The 13,987-nt window shown below is 45.2% G+C and overlaps 1 protein-coding gene across 1 annotated transcript in view; it reads right to left on the bottom strand.

The window, feature by feature from the left end:
• Positions 1-13,987, bottom strand: part of LOC103181702 (dynein axonemal heavy chain 6) — a 164,941-nt gene that overhangs the window by 46,661 nt on the left and 104,293 nt on the right. The window contains 9 exon segments of the mRNA XM_042333144.1: positions 216-377; positions 851-1,048; positions 1,685-1,774; positions 2,103-2,270; positions 5,597-5,767; positions 7,842-8,009; positions 8,633-8,773; positions 11,149-11,277; positions 11,800-11,987. Coding sequence (XP_042189078.1) covers positions 216-377; positions 851-1,048; positions 1,685-1,774; positions 2,103-2,270; positions 5,597-5,767; positions 7,842-8,009; positions 8,633-8,773; positions 11,149-11,277; positions 11,800-11,987 — 1,415 coding nt within the window.

Genomic DNA, 13,987 nt, shown 5'->3' with positions numbered 1-13,987 from the left:
AGGACACTGGGAAAAATTCCTTTCTCTTTTCCAACAGCGTCGCAAGATCTTTAACATCTGCCTGAACAGGCGGATGGGTGCTGGTTATAACATTTCATCTGAAGGTCGGCATCTCCAACAATGCAGTGCTCTTCCCGTATTGTGCTTGTGTTAGCCTGGACAGTGAGCTCAGATCCTGATGTGGGGACTTACTGAATAGAGGGGGGGCCTGTTACCTGCAGGAAAAAGGCAAACACAGCTTCCCGTTGGTCCGATATATTGGCTTCGATGGCAGAGTTCTTCAGATGTGTGATGATGCTGTTTAACTCCTCAGTGTCAAACAGGTCCGGAACCTCCCCCGAGTTCAGGATACAGTTCACGTCCTCGAGAATCATGTCCTGCATAAATAGGAGAGAAAACCATGGACTAGCTGTGGACCTGTCGTACTTTAGACACAGGGTAGCTGGATTTCTCTGCCACAAACCCTTATTGAGGCAGAATCCATAATGTTAACCAGTAAAGGGCTTGTGGGGGGGGGTGCGAGAGAGATTATACTAGAAGGCTCATGAGGGCTAAACACCTAAATATGGATCTAATGAGTTGAATGTCTGCCAGCATCTTCTGTCCGTTTTATTTAGAATTTTATTGTTCTTGTTCAGACTGTTGCTGAATTCAAGATGGGCCAAATTTGGCCCCAAGGACTGTCCCTGGAAGATTAGGGATGTATGGTCACCTTCCAGTAGGGAAGCTAGCACCAGCCATGGGAAAGAGGAGGGGATATGGCTTAGAGTAGAGCATATCATTGGAGAAATAGCACTATCAGAGACGTGATGGATTGAATGGCTCTGTAGCCCTGCAAACCCAATAATACCTTGACTAGATCGGCATCGGACAAGAGGAGGACGGTGCTCTGTCCTTGGAGGCCTGTCTTTTTGAAGACTTTCTTCAGATCCTCCCTGAAGTCAAAGTGACTGTAGTGCTGGTCCACAGCAAGTCTGAAGAGCTCACAGCCAGCGATCTGGCTGCCCAGTGAGCAGGAGGTTATCTTCCCCGTGCTATCCACACCAGCCTGGGCACAGAGTTACAACCAGAAATCAGAATTTCTAAATTCCCATATAATAAACCTGTATAATAATTGGTATAGCGCCTTTCATGTCAAGAGGACGTCCCAAAAAGCTTCACAGGATACACTGTAAAATGCAATTACGGTATTTGGTATTTGGTGGATGAACTTAGTGGCCAATATGTCCCACAAAGAGGTGAATGACCAATTTTATTGGGGGTGGGTGGGGGGGGGGATTGTTGGTCAAGACACAGGAAGAAAATCCCTTCTTTTTTCGAATAGCACTATGGGATTTTGAATATATACCCGGACAAGCAGACTGAACCTCGGTTTAATATCTCATCTGAAGGAAGGCACCTCTGACAATGCAGCATATCCCCAGCGCTGTGTTGGGAGTGTCAGCTACAACTGTATGAGTTCCAGGTAAGGTGGTATGTTAAAACAATGACAGATGAAGGAGGTGGCATATTGGATCAATGGGGTGGAGGAGCAACAACTTGTATTTATATGCCTGCCTTCAAATATTGCAATGATGTGGGGGGGGTTGGGGGAAGGGGGGGGTTGTTGGATGGCAGGAGGTGATAAATTGAATAGATGAGAGGAGAGAATGGAATTGAGGGGACAAAACCATAAACACCGCACCAGCATCATGTGTCCTCCAGGCAGTCTTAACACTCTGGCTGCTCTTGTGATGTGCTCGATTGCTTCTTTGAAGAACATCAGTAAAGAGGTCTGTAAAACACACACGTGTACAACACATTACCACAACACATTACCCTTGTCTTCCCTAACTGCAAGAGACTGTGGAACTGTGGTATTTACAAAGTGACTTGAAACATTTGTCACCATGTTACAGTGTGCAAAATATCCAAAGCCATTTGATTTGTAAGATTCGCAAAACAGCAAGTTGTAAATCCCCAAATTGGTTGGGGGTGTGGGGGTAGGTGGATGGGAGGTAGCTGGGTGAAGAGAGGAGGCTGAGTGGGGGTGGGGTCAGCGGTTGGGCAAAGAGGGGGAGGTCAGGCTCAGTGGCTGGGGAGGGGGCACAAGCAGGCCATACCGTGGTGGTGGCTGGTTGGGAGCGGATGTAGTATTCCTCCAGTACCGTGGCCAACATCTTCATGTCCGAGATCCTATCGTAGATGCGGTTTTTCCTGTCGGTGTGCATGTCCAGAAAGTCGCCAAAGAGGAAGGCTTCGGATATCAACTTCTCAGGGGTCCAGCTCACCTGTGAGAACAACCACCACCCACAGCACATACACACATTCAATCATGGTGCGAAAAATTAGGCAAGTTTCCTTATTCCAAATGCCTCTGTTTAGCCAGCAGTAAGTAGGAACCTGTTTGGCAGATTGCTTTCCAGGGTGGGGGGAATGGTTAGTGTGTCAGCCTGGCACAGTGGTAGCGCTCTTGCCTCTAAGTTAGAAGGTCGTGTGTTCAAATCCCACGTCAGGACTTGGAATCACATTTTCTAAGTTGACACTCCAATATAGTGCTGGGGGGAGGGGTGTTGCTTTGTCGGAGGTGCCGTCCTTCAGATGAGACATTAAATCGAGCTCCCATCTGCCTGTTCAGGTGGACGTTAAAGAACCCATGGCACTAATCAAAAGGAGTTTCTCTCTCCTAGTATCCAAGCCAACAATCCCCCAAAATAAAGATTGGTCAATCGCTCCATGGCTGTTTGTGGGACATTGCTGTGCGAGACACTTTGAGGTGTCTCAATGATGTGATAAGGCTCTATATCAAATGCAAGGATTATTATTATTATTACTACATGTGGCCTCTGGGACCTCAACATATGTAACTAGTGGAGTGCCACAAGGATCAGTGCTTGGGCCTCAGCTATTTACCATTTACATCAATGATCTGGACGAGGACATTGAATGTAATGTGTCTAAATTCGCGGATGACACTAAACTAGGTAGCAGAGTGAGCTCTCAGGATGATGCAAAAAGATTGCAACAAGATATAGATAGGCTAGGGCAGTGGGCAAGTAGGTGGCAGATGGAATTCAATGTTAGCAAGTGTGAAATTATTCACCTAGGTAGCAAGAATAAAAGAACAGATTATTTTCTGGAAGGGGAGAAGTTAGATAGAGTTAGTATTCAAAGGGATTTGGGTGTCCTTGTACACCAGTCCCAAAAAGTTAGTTTGCAGGTGCAGCAAGCAACTAAGAAGGTAAACGGCATGTTAGCGTTCATTGCAAAAGGTTTAGAATATAAGAGTAGGGAAGTCTTGCTGCAACTGTATAGGGCTTTGGTGGGACCGCACCTAGAGTATTGTGTGCAGTTTTGGTCTCCATATTTAAAAAAGGACATACTTGCCCTAGAGGGGGTGCAGCGTAGATTCACTCAGTTAGTTCCTGGGATGAGGGGACTGACCTATGAGGATAGGCTGAATAAATTAGGGCTGTATTCTCTAGAGTACAGAAGAATTAGGGGAGATCTTATTGAAACTTATAAAATTCTTAAAGGGCTGAATAAAGTAGACACAGAGGGTCTGCTTCCCCTGGTAGGAGAATCTATAACCAGGGGTCACAGTCTTAAAATTAAGGATCAGCCTCTTAGAACAAAGTTGAGGAAACATTTCTTCACTCAGAGGGTAGTGAACTTATGGAATTCACTACCCCAGAAGGCTGTAGATGCTCAGTCCTTGAACATTTTCAAGGCTGAGACTGATAGATTCTTGAAAAATAGAGGGATTAGGGGATATGGGGATAGGGCAGGTAATCAGAGTTAGGTGAGAAGATCAGCCATGATCTTATTGAATGGCGGAGCAGGCACGAAGGGCCGAATGGCCTACTCCTAATTCTTATGTTCTTATGCCTGTTAGTCACCTGTTAGCAACGTCAGCAGAGAATTCAACCACCAGGGAATTCCAGAGCCGACCCACGAGAGGTCTATGATATCCCCACTTCTTCTCACCCCCTACCCCATTACCAGCGCTCTCCCTGACAGGTCTTAACATACAAACAGAAAGAAAATCATCGCCTTGCTCATCCACAGGTCTGTCTCTGCAGACCAGTCACTGAGGGCAGGGATTCTTCCCACTCCGCTCCTATTAACCGTGCAGCCAAAGCCCTAATGGATAGGGAGGTCCTATCTGGATAAGTGACAGGAAGTTTTCCAGCGAGCAATATCAATGGCAAGCTATGTGATTTTTGCTGGTTAGACTCCAGCAGTTACCCCAACGGTCATGTGGTCCCTAGGGCACACATGGAAAATTTCTATATGTACATGGCATACCAGATGAAAGTAGCATTCAAACTCTAAAGCAGAAATGGCCAACTTGTGGCCTGTGGGCCACATGCTGTACACTTGACCATTTTATGAGTGTATATTGTGGCCCATATGCTGCCCATGGGCCATAGGTTGGCCATTCCTGGTCTCAAGCATGGTAAAGGGTTTCCACAAGTCACACACCAGCTGCCAAAAAAAAATTCACCCTGTCATAGTTTATGTACAGCACAGGACCCCTTCATGTTGATGCTAGTGCTAGCTCCTTTACTGTAATTCTCTTTAGGAATCCCTTGCTCCTTCCTCCATCGTGCCAGAGTCGGCGCTAACCTCTTCAGGTATTTGTTCAGGTTTCTTTGATGTGGATTTTCCAAATGAGGTGAAACAACAACTTGCATTTATATAGCGTCCTTCACGGTGGTAGTGTCCCAGAGCGCTTCACAGTGGCGGAGTCTGAAAAAGCTACTGGTTCTGTCGATGTTTTCGTGATAAACTTAAAAAAAACTGAAAAAAGGCTCACAACCATTCACTGCGCAGTGTCCTATTAAGCTGCTTTGTCAGCCTGCCCTGCAGGTGGCGCTCATGTGTTACCAGAAGTCCAGCCTCTGCCGGATGCCAGTAGGGCACGATGTGATATTGTGGTCCAGGGTATCAGATTCAACACTGAAAGGGCCAGTGTTCGGGACATCTCACTCAGAAATCTACAGGTAGTGAAGAGAACTGATACAACAAACTGTTCTTTTGGGACTGCAAGTGTGCAAGCAAACATTTCGGGAGGGGGTTGCGGGGGGTCTGGTGAATGAACCCTCACCTCGGTTTCTACAACCTCCTGACGGTCATTTCCTGGAATACCGGCCTGATTCCTGTTTCCTGCCCGCCCAGCCCTACCATTTGGATAAGCTTTCAGCCACTCTGCCCCCGTACCCTGGAGCTCCATCCCAGAATCCTTCCACCTCACTCCCCACCTGGACCTTTAAAGCCAAGTTTTAAGGCAATCCTTTTCAACCACGCTTTGGGTCAACCCCTTCCTCAGTTTCCCCCGCCCCCAACTTGGGCTTCCAGTTGACTCTGTGAAACACTTTGAGATGTCCTCCCACCGAAATGATGCTGTACAAATATAAGGTTGTTGTTGAACCACATGTTGAGAAACAAACTGAGGCAACATTACTTACATTGAGATCAAATGGGCTGATCTGAACCTTCATTTGAACCTGTTTTGTTACAAGGGAAACATTTATTTCTAATATTTCCTTAACTGCATTTAAAGTGACCTTCATCCCTCCATCTAGTACCTGGATATAAATTGATGGCAGCTAACCTTAAAGTAGTTGTGCAGCTCATCTGAGAGGAACTGATAGAACATGTATCTATCTGGGACGTCAACAAGCCGGTCGTGGAAGCACCTGGCTGCTTCATGCACAAACAGTTCAATCACTTTGACTTTGGAGACGATGACAGACTCGTTGGCTTGCAGCAAACCCTGAATTACCTGTAGCAATGGAACAAACACGTCACATGCTTAGAGAGGCAGTAACATGCTACACACACCACATGCTTCAAAGTAGTCAGTAACATACTAAAATGAATACACACTCATTTAATAAAATGCTACACACATCACACGCTTAGAGCAGTCAGTAACATGCTACTGGCATCACACAGATTCAGATGAAGATCAGACCATGTCCATACCTATCAAGCTCTCTTTGTAAGATGTTTGATGCTTCCTCTGATCCCTTTAGTCCACAAAATACAGTCAACCCAATTCACAATGTATTCTGTGAAGCACTTTGAGACATCTCAATGACGTGATAACGTGCTATGTCAAATGTAAGGATTATTATTATCCCAGAGACCACGCAATTTGATGTCAACTCCAAATTAAATTACTTTACACTGGGTCTGCAAATCCATCATTAATGTATACTAAGAACATGAGGTGTTCCATGCTTAGAACGATCAGTAGCATGCTACACCTATACATACCATAAGACGTAGGAGCAGGAGTAGGCCATTCGGCCCCTTGAGCCTGCCCCACCATTTATAAGATCATGGCTGATCTTCTAACCTAATTACATTTACCAGTCCTATCCCCATATCCCTTAATCCCTCTATCCTTTAGAAGGACTGAGCATCCACAGCCTTCTGGGGTAAAGAATTCCACAATTTCACTACCCTCTGAGTGAAGAAGCGTTTCCTCAACTCAGTTCGAAAAGGCTGACTCTTAATCTTGAGACTATGACCCCGAGTTATAGATTCTCCAACCTGGGAAACAGTCTCTTGGCATCTACCCTTTCAAGACCCTTAAGAATCTTATAGGTTTCTATAAGATCACTTCTAATTATTCTATATTCTAGAGAATATAGGCCTAGTTTACTCAACCTCTCCTCATAGGTCAACCCCCTCATCCCAGGAACCAACCTAGTGAATCTACGCTGCACCCTCTCTAAGGCAAGTATGTCCTTTCTTAAATAAGGAGACCAAAACTGCACACAATATTCTAGGTGGGGTCACACCGAGGTCTTATACAACTGCTGCAAGACTTCCCTACTCTTGTACTCTAACCCTTTTGCAACGAACGTCAACATGGCATTAGCTTTCCTAGTTGCTTGGAGTGATACAAGTGAATCTTGTATATATAAGTATATCTTTGAAGGTGGCAGGACAGGTAATAATAATAATAATCCTTGCATTTGATATTGAACTTTTCACGTCTTCTAGACGTCCCAAAGCGCTTCACAGAATATACTGTAAAATGAATTGACTTTACAATTCAACCTGTAACCTGTTAAAAAAAGCATACGGGATACTAGGCTTTATAAATAGGGGCATAGAATACAAAAGTCAGGACATTATGATGAACCTTTATAAAAACTGTTTAGGCCTCAGATAGGGAACTATGTTCAGTTCTGAGCACCACAATTTAGGAAGAATGTCAAGGCATTAGAGAGGGTGCAAAGGAGGTTTACCAGGATGGTACCAGGAATGAGGAACTTCAGTTATGAGGAGAGGCTAGAGAAGCTATGATTATTCTCCTTGGAGCAGAGAAGGTTAAGAGAAGAATTAATAGAAGTTTTCAAAATTATGAGGGGATTCAATAGGGTGAACATGGGGAAACCAATAAAAAAACCTAAAAAAATCCTAATCTCTGCTGGAGTAGAGATCAGCGCTGTCATTAGTAAAATATGGTATTCTATTAAGAGAGAAGTAGGACAAGTTTGCAGGGCTATGGCCTCCTTCTGTGCTGTATGGTTCTATGATATACATCCAGAGAGGTCAATAACATGCTATGACTAGTGAGTAACACACAACATGTATCATACACCGAGAGTGGTCAGTAATGTTCCACACACATTGCTACACTCTTGACAATGAAGTGCTCCCCCAGTATTGCACTGGAGTGTCAGTCTGGACCAGTCCCTATATGAGGCTTGAATTCTGACGCAGAATTCAGAGCTTGACCAACAAAACCAAAATGACACTTTGGTATTATTCATACGCAAGCTTTGCCGGTGTGTGTCGACAGCCTGATCAATAAAAATGGCGAGTTGTGGCTCCCTTACCTTGGCCAGATCGCGGAGGTTGAAGGTATAGTGGGGCTTCACCGGAGTGGGCAGCATGTAGTGGCACATCTTGTAGTAAAGGGCGATAGAGGCCGACACCAGTGATTTCCTGCAGCGTTGCACGTCACGCATGAATTCACGGCTCTCCAGGTAACAGCCAACTTGTACCTGAGGGAACAACCATCACAACACTTCCTAGTTTACACTTTAGGGTTAAAGGGGACGCTGAGCAACAAGCCCAAATTAGGTGAGTTCAAATCCACAGAAATCAGTCTCTGGATATAAAGTACAGTGCTCTGGTCAGGCCACATCTGGAGTAGCGCGTATAGCTCCAGCTGAGCCGCACCTGAATGATTGTGTATAGCACTGATCAGCACCTAGAGTACTGTGCGCTACTGTGTAAAATTCTGGTTAGATCGCACCTGGCAAACTGCATTGAGTTCTGGTCAGGCTCGACCTGCAGTACAGTGTACAGATTGGGTCACCTTGCACCTTGCAAACTTGTGTCCATTCCGAGCTGCCGCAATATAAAGAGGCTATCCGGAGCCAGATGTAGTACAGAGGAAATCAACAAAGCTAATTTCCAGTGTAAGAAGGATGAGAGACCATTTGATAAGCCTCAAAAAGTGATTTCTCTTGCTTTTACTCTGTGTCTAACCTGTGCTGTAGCTGACCTGGGACGATTAGATGGGGCAGCGTAAAAGGAGCTTTACTCTGTATCTAACTTGTGCTGTAACTGACTTCAGAATTTGAGATAGGATACTACATTATTGTGAACTCTGATTTCTTACCTGGAAGATATGCTGTAGCGAGCTGGTAGCAGGTTGAGGCAGGGCAAACATGCAGAAGTGTTTAAGAAGCCGTGGGCTGATTTCATTCCTTCCGCCACCGGGGGGCGCACAAGCTGCAACCATGGTTACATTTTCCACATGCTGCAAGGGTCCAGACAGTGAGATACAACAACAACAACTTGCATTTATATAATACCCTTCATGCGGGGTAGCGTCCCAGTGCCCTTCACAGTGGCGGAAGCTGACACCGAGGCAGGGGGAAAGGAAGGGGGAGGTTGACCTTAAGCGGAGGCAGTGGGTGGTGGAGTGGAGGGTAAGCAGGTCGGATAGGTATGGAGTTTCAAGAGAATTAGGTGATTTGAAAACGAGAGAGATACAGTGAGACCATCCCACCCAGGAGAACCAGGAATATCTATCACTCTGTACTTTCAAAAAAAAACAAGAGGAGTACAATGCATTGGGGCAAAAGAAAATTTACAATTTATTATCTATACTAATAAAGACACAGTGTCTGTCTGTGTATCCACCAATAACGCAATAAACGATTGACGTATAGAGATATGATTTATATCTCATCAGAAAGGTCTTTTATGCATCAGTCATCTGCATTTTTTGGGAGGGATCTCCTATTGTTGAGCTATACTTAAAAAATGCTTCAAATCAGCTCCAAAATATGAGGTATTCATGATTTCTGCAACAAAGTAGTCAGAGGAAAGCACACACCTTTCTAAAGAGATACATCTATACTAATATATTCTGCAGCAAAAGTATGGCTTTTTTTTGGCCTTGCACTAACTCAAGGAACTGCCGAATCACACAGTAAACCCCTTTGGTGAGCATAGCTTTGATAGGAGTCCTCCCAAAAGGAGTCCTCCCACAGGAGTCCTCCCAGCTGAGTATAAAGACAAAATGTCTGTCTGTCTATCTACATTCCATATTTGATCCTTTATTAATTAGAGAGAAATACCCATTGCTCTCTAATTAATAATAATCCCTGCATTTGCTATAGCGCCTTATCACGTCGTTGAGACGTCTCAAAGGACTTCACAGCAAATAACAACAACATCTCAACACATTTCTTCCACTTTCTGCCACACATCCGTTCCCTGACCAGGACAGCTTTTTTCCACCTCCGCCACATTGCCCGCCTCCCTCCATACCTTACAACCTACGCAGCTGAAACGCCTTCGTCGCTTCTCGGCTGGACTATTCCAATGCCCTCCTCGCTGGTCTCCCTAGCTCCACCATACACAAAATCCGATTCAAAACTCTGCTGCACAGAACTCTGAACCCCCATGAAACCAGTCCTTGCCAGGCTTCACTGGCTCCCAATCAATTTCAAGATCCTCTCACTCGTTTTCAAATCACTTAATTCCCTTGCACCTCCCTATCTATCCGACCTGCTTACCCCCCACTGCAACGCCTGCTGCCTCCGCTTGGCTGGCTCCGGCCTCCTGTTCATCCCTCGTGCCCTCCCTTACACCCTCCGGTGGCCCCCGGAACTCTGGAACTGTCTCCCTTCAATCCCTCTGCCTTGTCCCCCTCCCTCCTCACCTTCAATCCTGCCTGAAGATCTTCCTTCTTGCTTATGGTCACCTCACCCCTCCCTCTCCCCCTGGCTCATTGTCAGATTCCGCCACTGTGAAGCTTTCCGGGAAGTTACACTGCGTGGAGGGCGCTATATAAATGCAAGTTGTTGTTACTGACATGGATGCAGGGATTAACCCTTTTCACTCACTTGGACACTGGCATAATGAATAGTGCTTACCATAGGGATACGGGGAGATTGCTCATACACAGGGAGTAAATTGCTCATTGGGGTACAAGCATAGGGAATAACAGACCTCACTCACAGGATCACAGGCATAGGAAGGTTATCCTCACTCACCAGAACACAGACAGACAGAGTAACAGTCAATCTTCACTCACTGGGACTTGGACATGCCCAAGCAATAGTCTCCCTCCCTCACTGGGACACAGACAGCATGATGATATAAATGGTAAGGCGTGTGACAAATCACAGCATGTGACAAATCACAGGATGTGACAAATCCCATCACTTCATGACACCTCCTTATCTTTCCGATCTCCTTTCTCTCCACTCACTACCCGCTGCCTCCGCTCGGCTGGCTCTGGGCTCCTGCTCATCCCTCAACCCATTCGCTCCACCATCGGCAGCTACGCTTTCAGCCACTATGCCGCAAAGCTTTGGACCGCTCTCCCCCAATCCCTCCCCTCCTTGCCTGCCCTTTCCCTCTTTCAGATCACAACTGAAGACCTTCCTCTTCGACTGTGATTATGTTTACCTATTCCATTCCCCGGCTCTATCTCAGGCTCGCCACTGTTAAGCACTCCAAGACATTGCCCCTTGTGAAAGGTGCTATATATTGTTGTGTTGTTAGTAGTGACAAGTTAAACCAGCATCGAGTTATTAGGAGTTTACACAATATCAGTAAAGATATCAGATCATATCAGATGCAACAAATACGATTACTGTAGTGGCACAGCTAACGTACCTTCCACAGCAGCTTTTTAGTGTCGAAGAAGCCTCCAAGCTCCAGGAACTGACGGATCAGCTCGAGGGGTGGCTGATCTCCGTACGGCCCTGGCGTCGGCATGTTCAAGTCATCAACAAACACGATCATCTGAGAGCCATGCAGGACAGAGCAGAGGTGTGAGAAAAGGAGGGAGGGAGGGAGGGAGGGAGGGAGGAACTAGCAAGCCACCCAAACTTTTGACAAAATGTTCTTACAGACTGAGAATGGGTAGAATCTTTGTTTCCAGATCTTTGATCTCCCTCTCTTTTACAAAGCCCTCTATTCCCATATCTCTGACTCAATCTGGGTTCCCATGCATTCTCTGTAAAGCTCTTTGAGAGGTACTCTTATGTGAAAGGTGATATAAAAATTATAATTATTGCCTAGCACCACTTATCCTCACTCCAGATAACAGCCTCTTCACTTATCTACATTGAGATGTGGATGCATGGACACAACAAAGACCTGATAACCGCATTATTTTCAGATCCACAATGGGGTCGTTCCCAATTAATGTGGACATCAGGCTGTATACTGTGATCTGAATGTGATTTGGAGACAGGCACTGTGAGTGAGTGAGAGAGTGAGTGAGTGAGGAGACCTGCGTGGGAGTTATGACTTTTGCCTCACCTTCCTTTGTTTTGGAGGACGGAGCACATCTTGGCCTTTCTTCACAAGATTGTTAAGGATCTGGGCTTGTGTTCGGGCGGTAGTGGTCTGCGTGTTGAACTGTACCTTGGCGATCACTAAGTCCATCTTTTCTAGCAAGACATGAACAGGATTTCTCGCACTCAGCTCACTGTTCTGTTGTCGGCAATCTGCTCAGATCAAATAGGAGCAAGATGAGGTCAATCCTGAGTCATGGGTTTAACTGAGTAATTCTGGATTATTCTGCGCATCAATTCAACTAGATGGTTAGTGTCAGCTTGGTTCTCACAGTCTCACTCTGGGCTCTGGGTTAAAAGTTTGTGGGCTCAAGCCCTCCATCCAGACATTGAGCTTACCGTGTAGGCTGGCACACCAGTGCAGTACTGGGGGTACACTGAATTATCCAACTTGCTATCTTTCAGATGAGACATTAAACCAAGTTCCCGTCTGTTTTTTCAGGCTGTTTAGGCTGTTCAGTGGCACTAATATTGAAGTGGGTTTGTGGTCAACAATCCTCCAAATAGATTGGTCACTTATTTCATGGAGTGTGAGGGACGTTACTGTGGTTAAAATAGTAATAATAATAAACCTTGCATTTGATATAGCGCTTTTCACATCTTCTAGACGTCTCAAAGCGCTTCACAGAATATGCTGTAAAGTGAATTGACCATATATTTGTGGGCGAAAAGCAGCAGCCAATTGTGCACAGCAGTATCCCACAAACAGCTGCTGCTTTTGACTATAAGTACACTTGGAAATGATTACCACTGAAATGCTATCTCTATCATTGTTTCAACTCTCAACCATGTTTGTGTCACGTTCTGAACCTCTCGAACACACTCCTCGCTGGTCTCCCCAGTTCCACCATCCATTAGGTTCAGCTAATCCAAAATATGGCTGCGTGTACTCTCACCCGCACCAGACCTGCCAGGATTGTTGAGACGTCTCAAGCACTTCACAGGTTATACTGTAAAGTGGTTTTGATTGTGTATTTTGTGGGCGAAACGCGTCAGCCAATTTTGTTCAAGACCTGCCCAAAACTGACAAACAGCCCAGAATGAACAGTTTTTGTAATTAATCTTTACTGCTCATCCACATATCTATAGGTAGTCTGTGCTGCAATGTGCGGAGGCCATATTCTTTACTAGTGTTTCTTTTCCTCCTCCTGGATCTCTTTCTTTCTCTCCACCACCCCCACCGGTAAGATTATAAAGTGATCCAAAGAGAATTGGATTTAGGAAGTTTTATGGAATGCCTTCATGGTTATTAAACTTTTATGCCTTTCAATAACAATGCTTGCAATTGATGCGGTGCTTGAAGTGTCCAAACATCTCAATGCTCTTCTTGCTACCAAGTTAGTGACGATATTCGTGGGCAAACGCAGCAGCCATTATAAGAACAGCAAGCTCACATGCACAAAGCCATGAAGTGAATAACTTCTTTACCTGGAGTCCTGTTGGCCAAGATATTGGAGAAAAAACTTTTTTCCAATAGTATGGTGGAATCTTTAATGCCCCGGGCAGATGAGAACTTAATCTACCATTTCATCTGAAAGATGTCCTGATCAGAAATGTACACAGTATTCATACATAATAATAATAATCCTTGCATTTTATACAGCACCTTATCACATCATTGAGATGCCTTAAAGCGATTCACAGAATATATAGTGGAGTGAATTGACTATATTTTGTGGGAAAAACGCTGCATCCAATTGCGCGCAACTGGATGATAATAATATAAACACAATAGAGCTGTACACAGCATTCGTATTGTGGCCCGAGCAGGATGTGGTTTGCTGAACAGCTCAGCAGAGGTTGTGTGCTGTTGCTGCTGATGACAATTCTGTGCAGGAAAAGCTGTCACTTTCACCAGTGTTAGCTTTCCCCCTGAGTGGAGTGTCACACTCCACTCCACCACTTTCACACTGCTCTCTTCTCAGCCCCCTGAGGAATACCAGCAGCAGCTCGTGGTTTGAATTGCAAATGAAAAAGGAGCCCTGGCGGCACCCATCCCTTCCCATTACACCAGCCACTTGCACTTGCTTCTTATTAGATACAACTTGCCCTGTTTTATAAAGATCACGACTGCTGCAGTTGGATTGGAACACAAACAAGGTCAGGCTTTATTAAGACGATGACATTCAGTTAAATTAGCTGTGAATATTCAT

This window comes from Callorhinchus milii, unplaced genomic scaffold, assembly GCF_018977255.1.
Source record: "Callorhinchus milii isolate IMCB2004 unplaced genomic scaffold, IMCB_Cmil_1.0 Scaffold3, whole genome shotgun sequence".
NCBI lineage: Eukaryota > Metazoa > Chordata > Chondrichthyes > Chimaeriformes > Callorhinchidae > Callorhinchus > Callorhinchus milii.
This window is presented reverse-complemented; position numbering and strand designations above follow the sequence as displayed.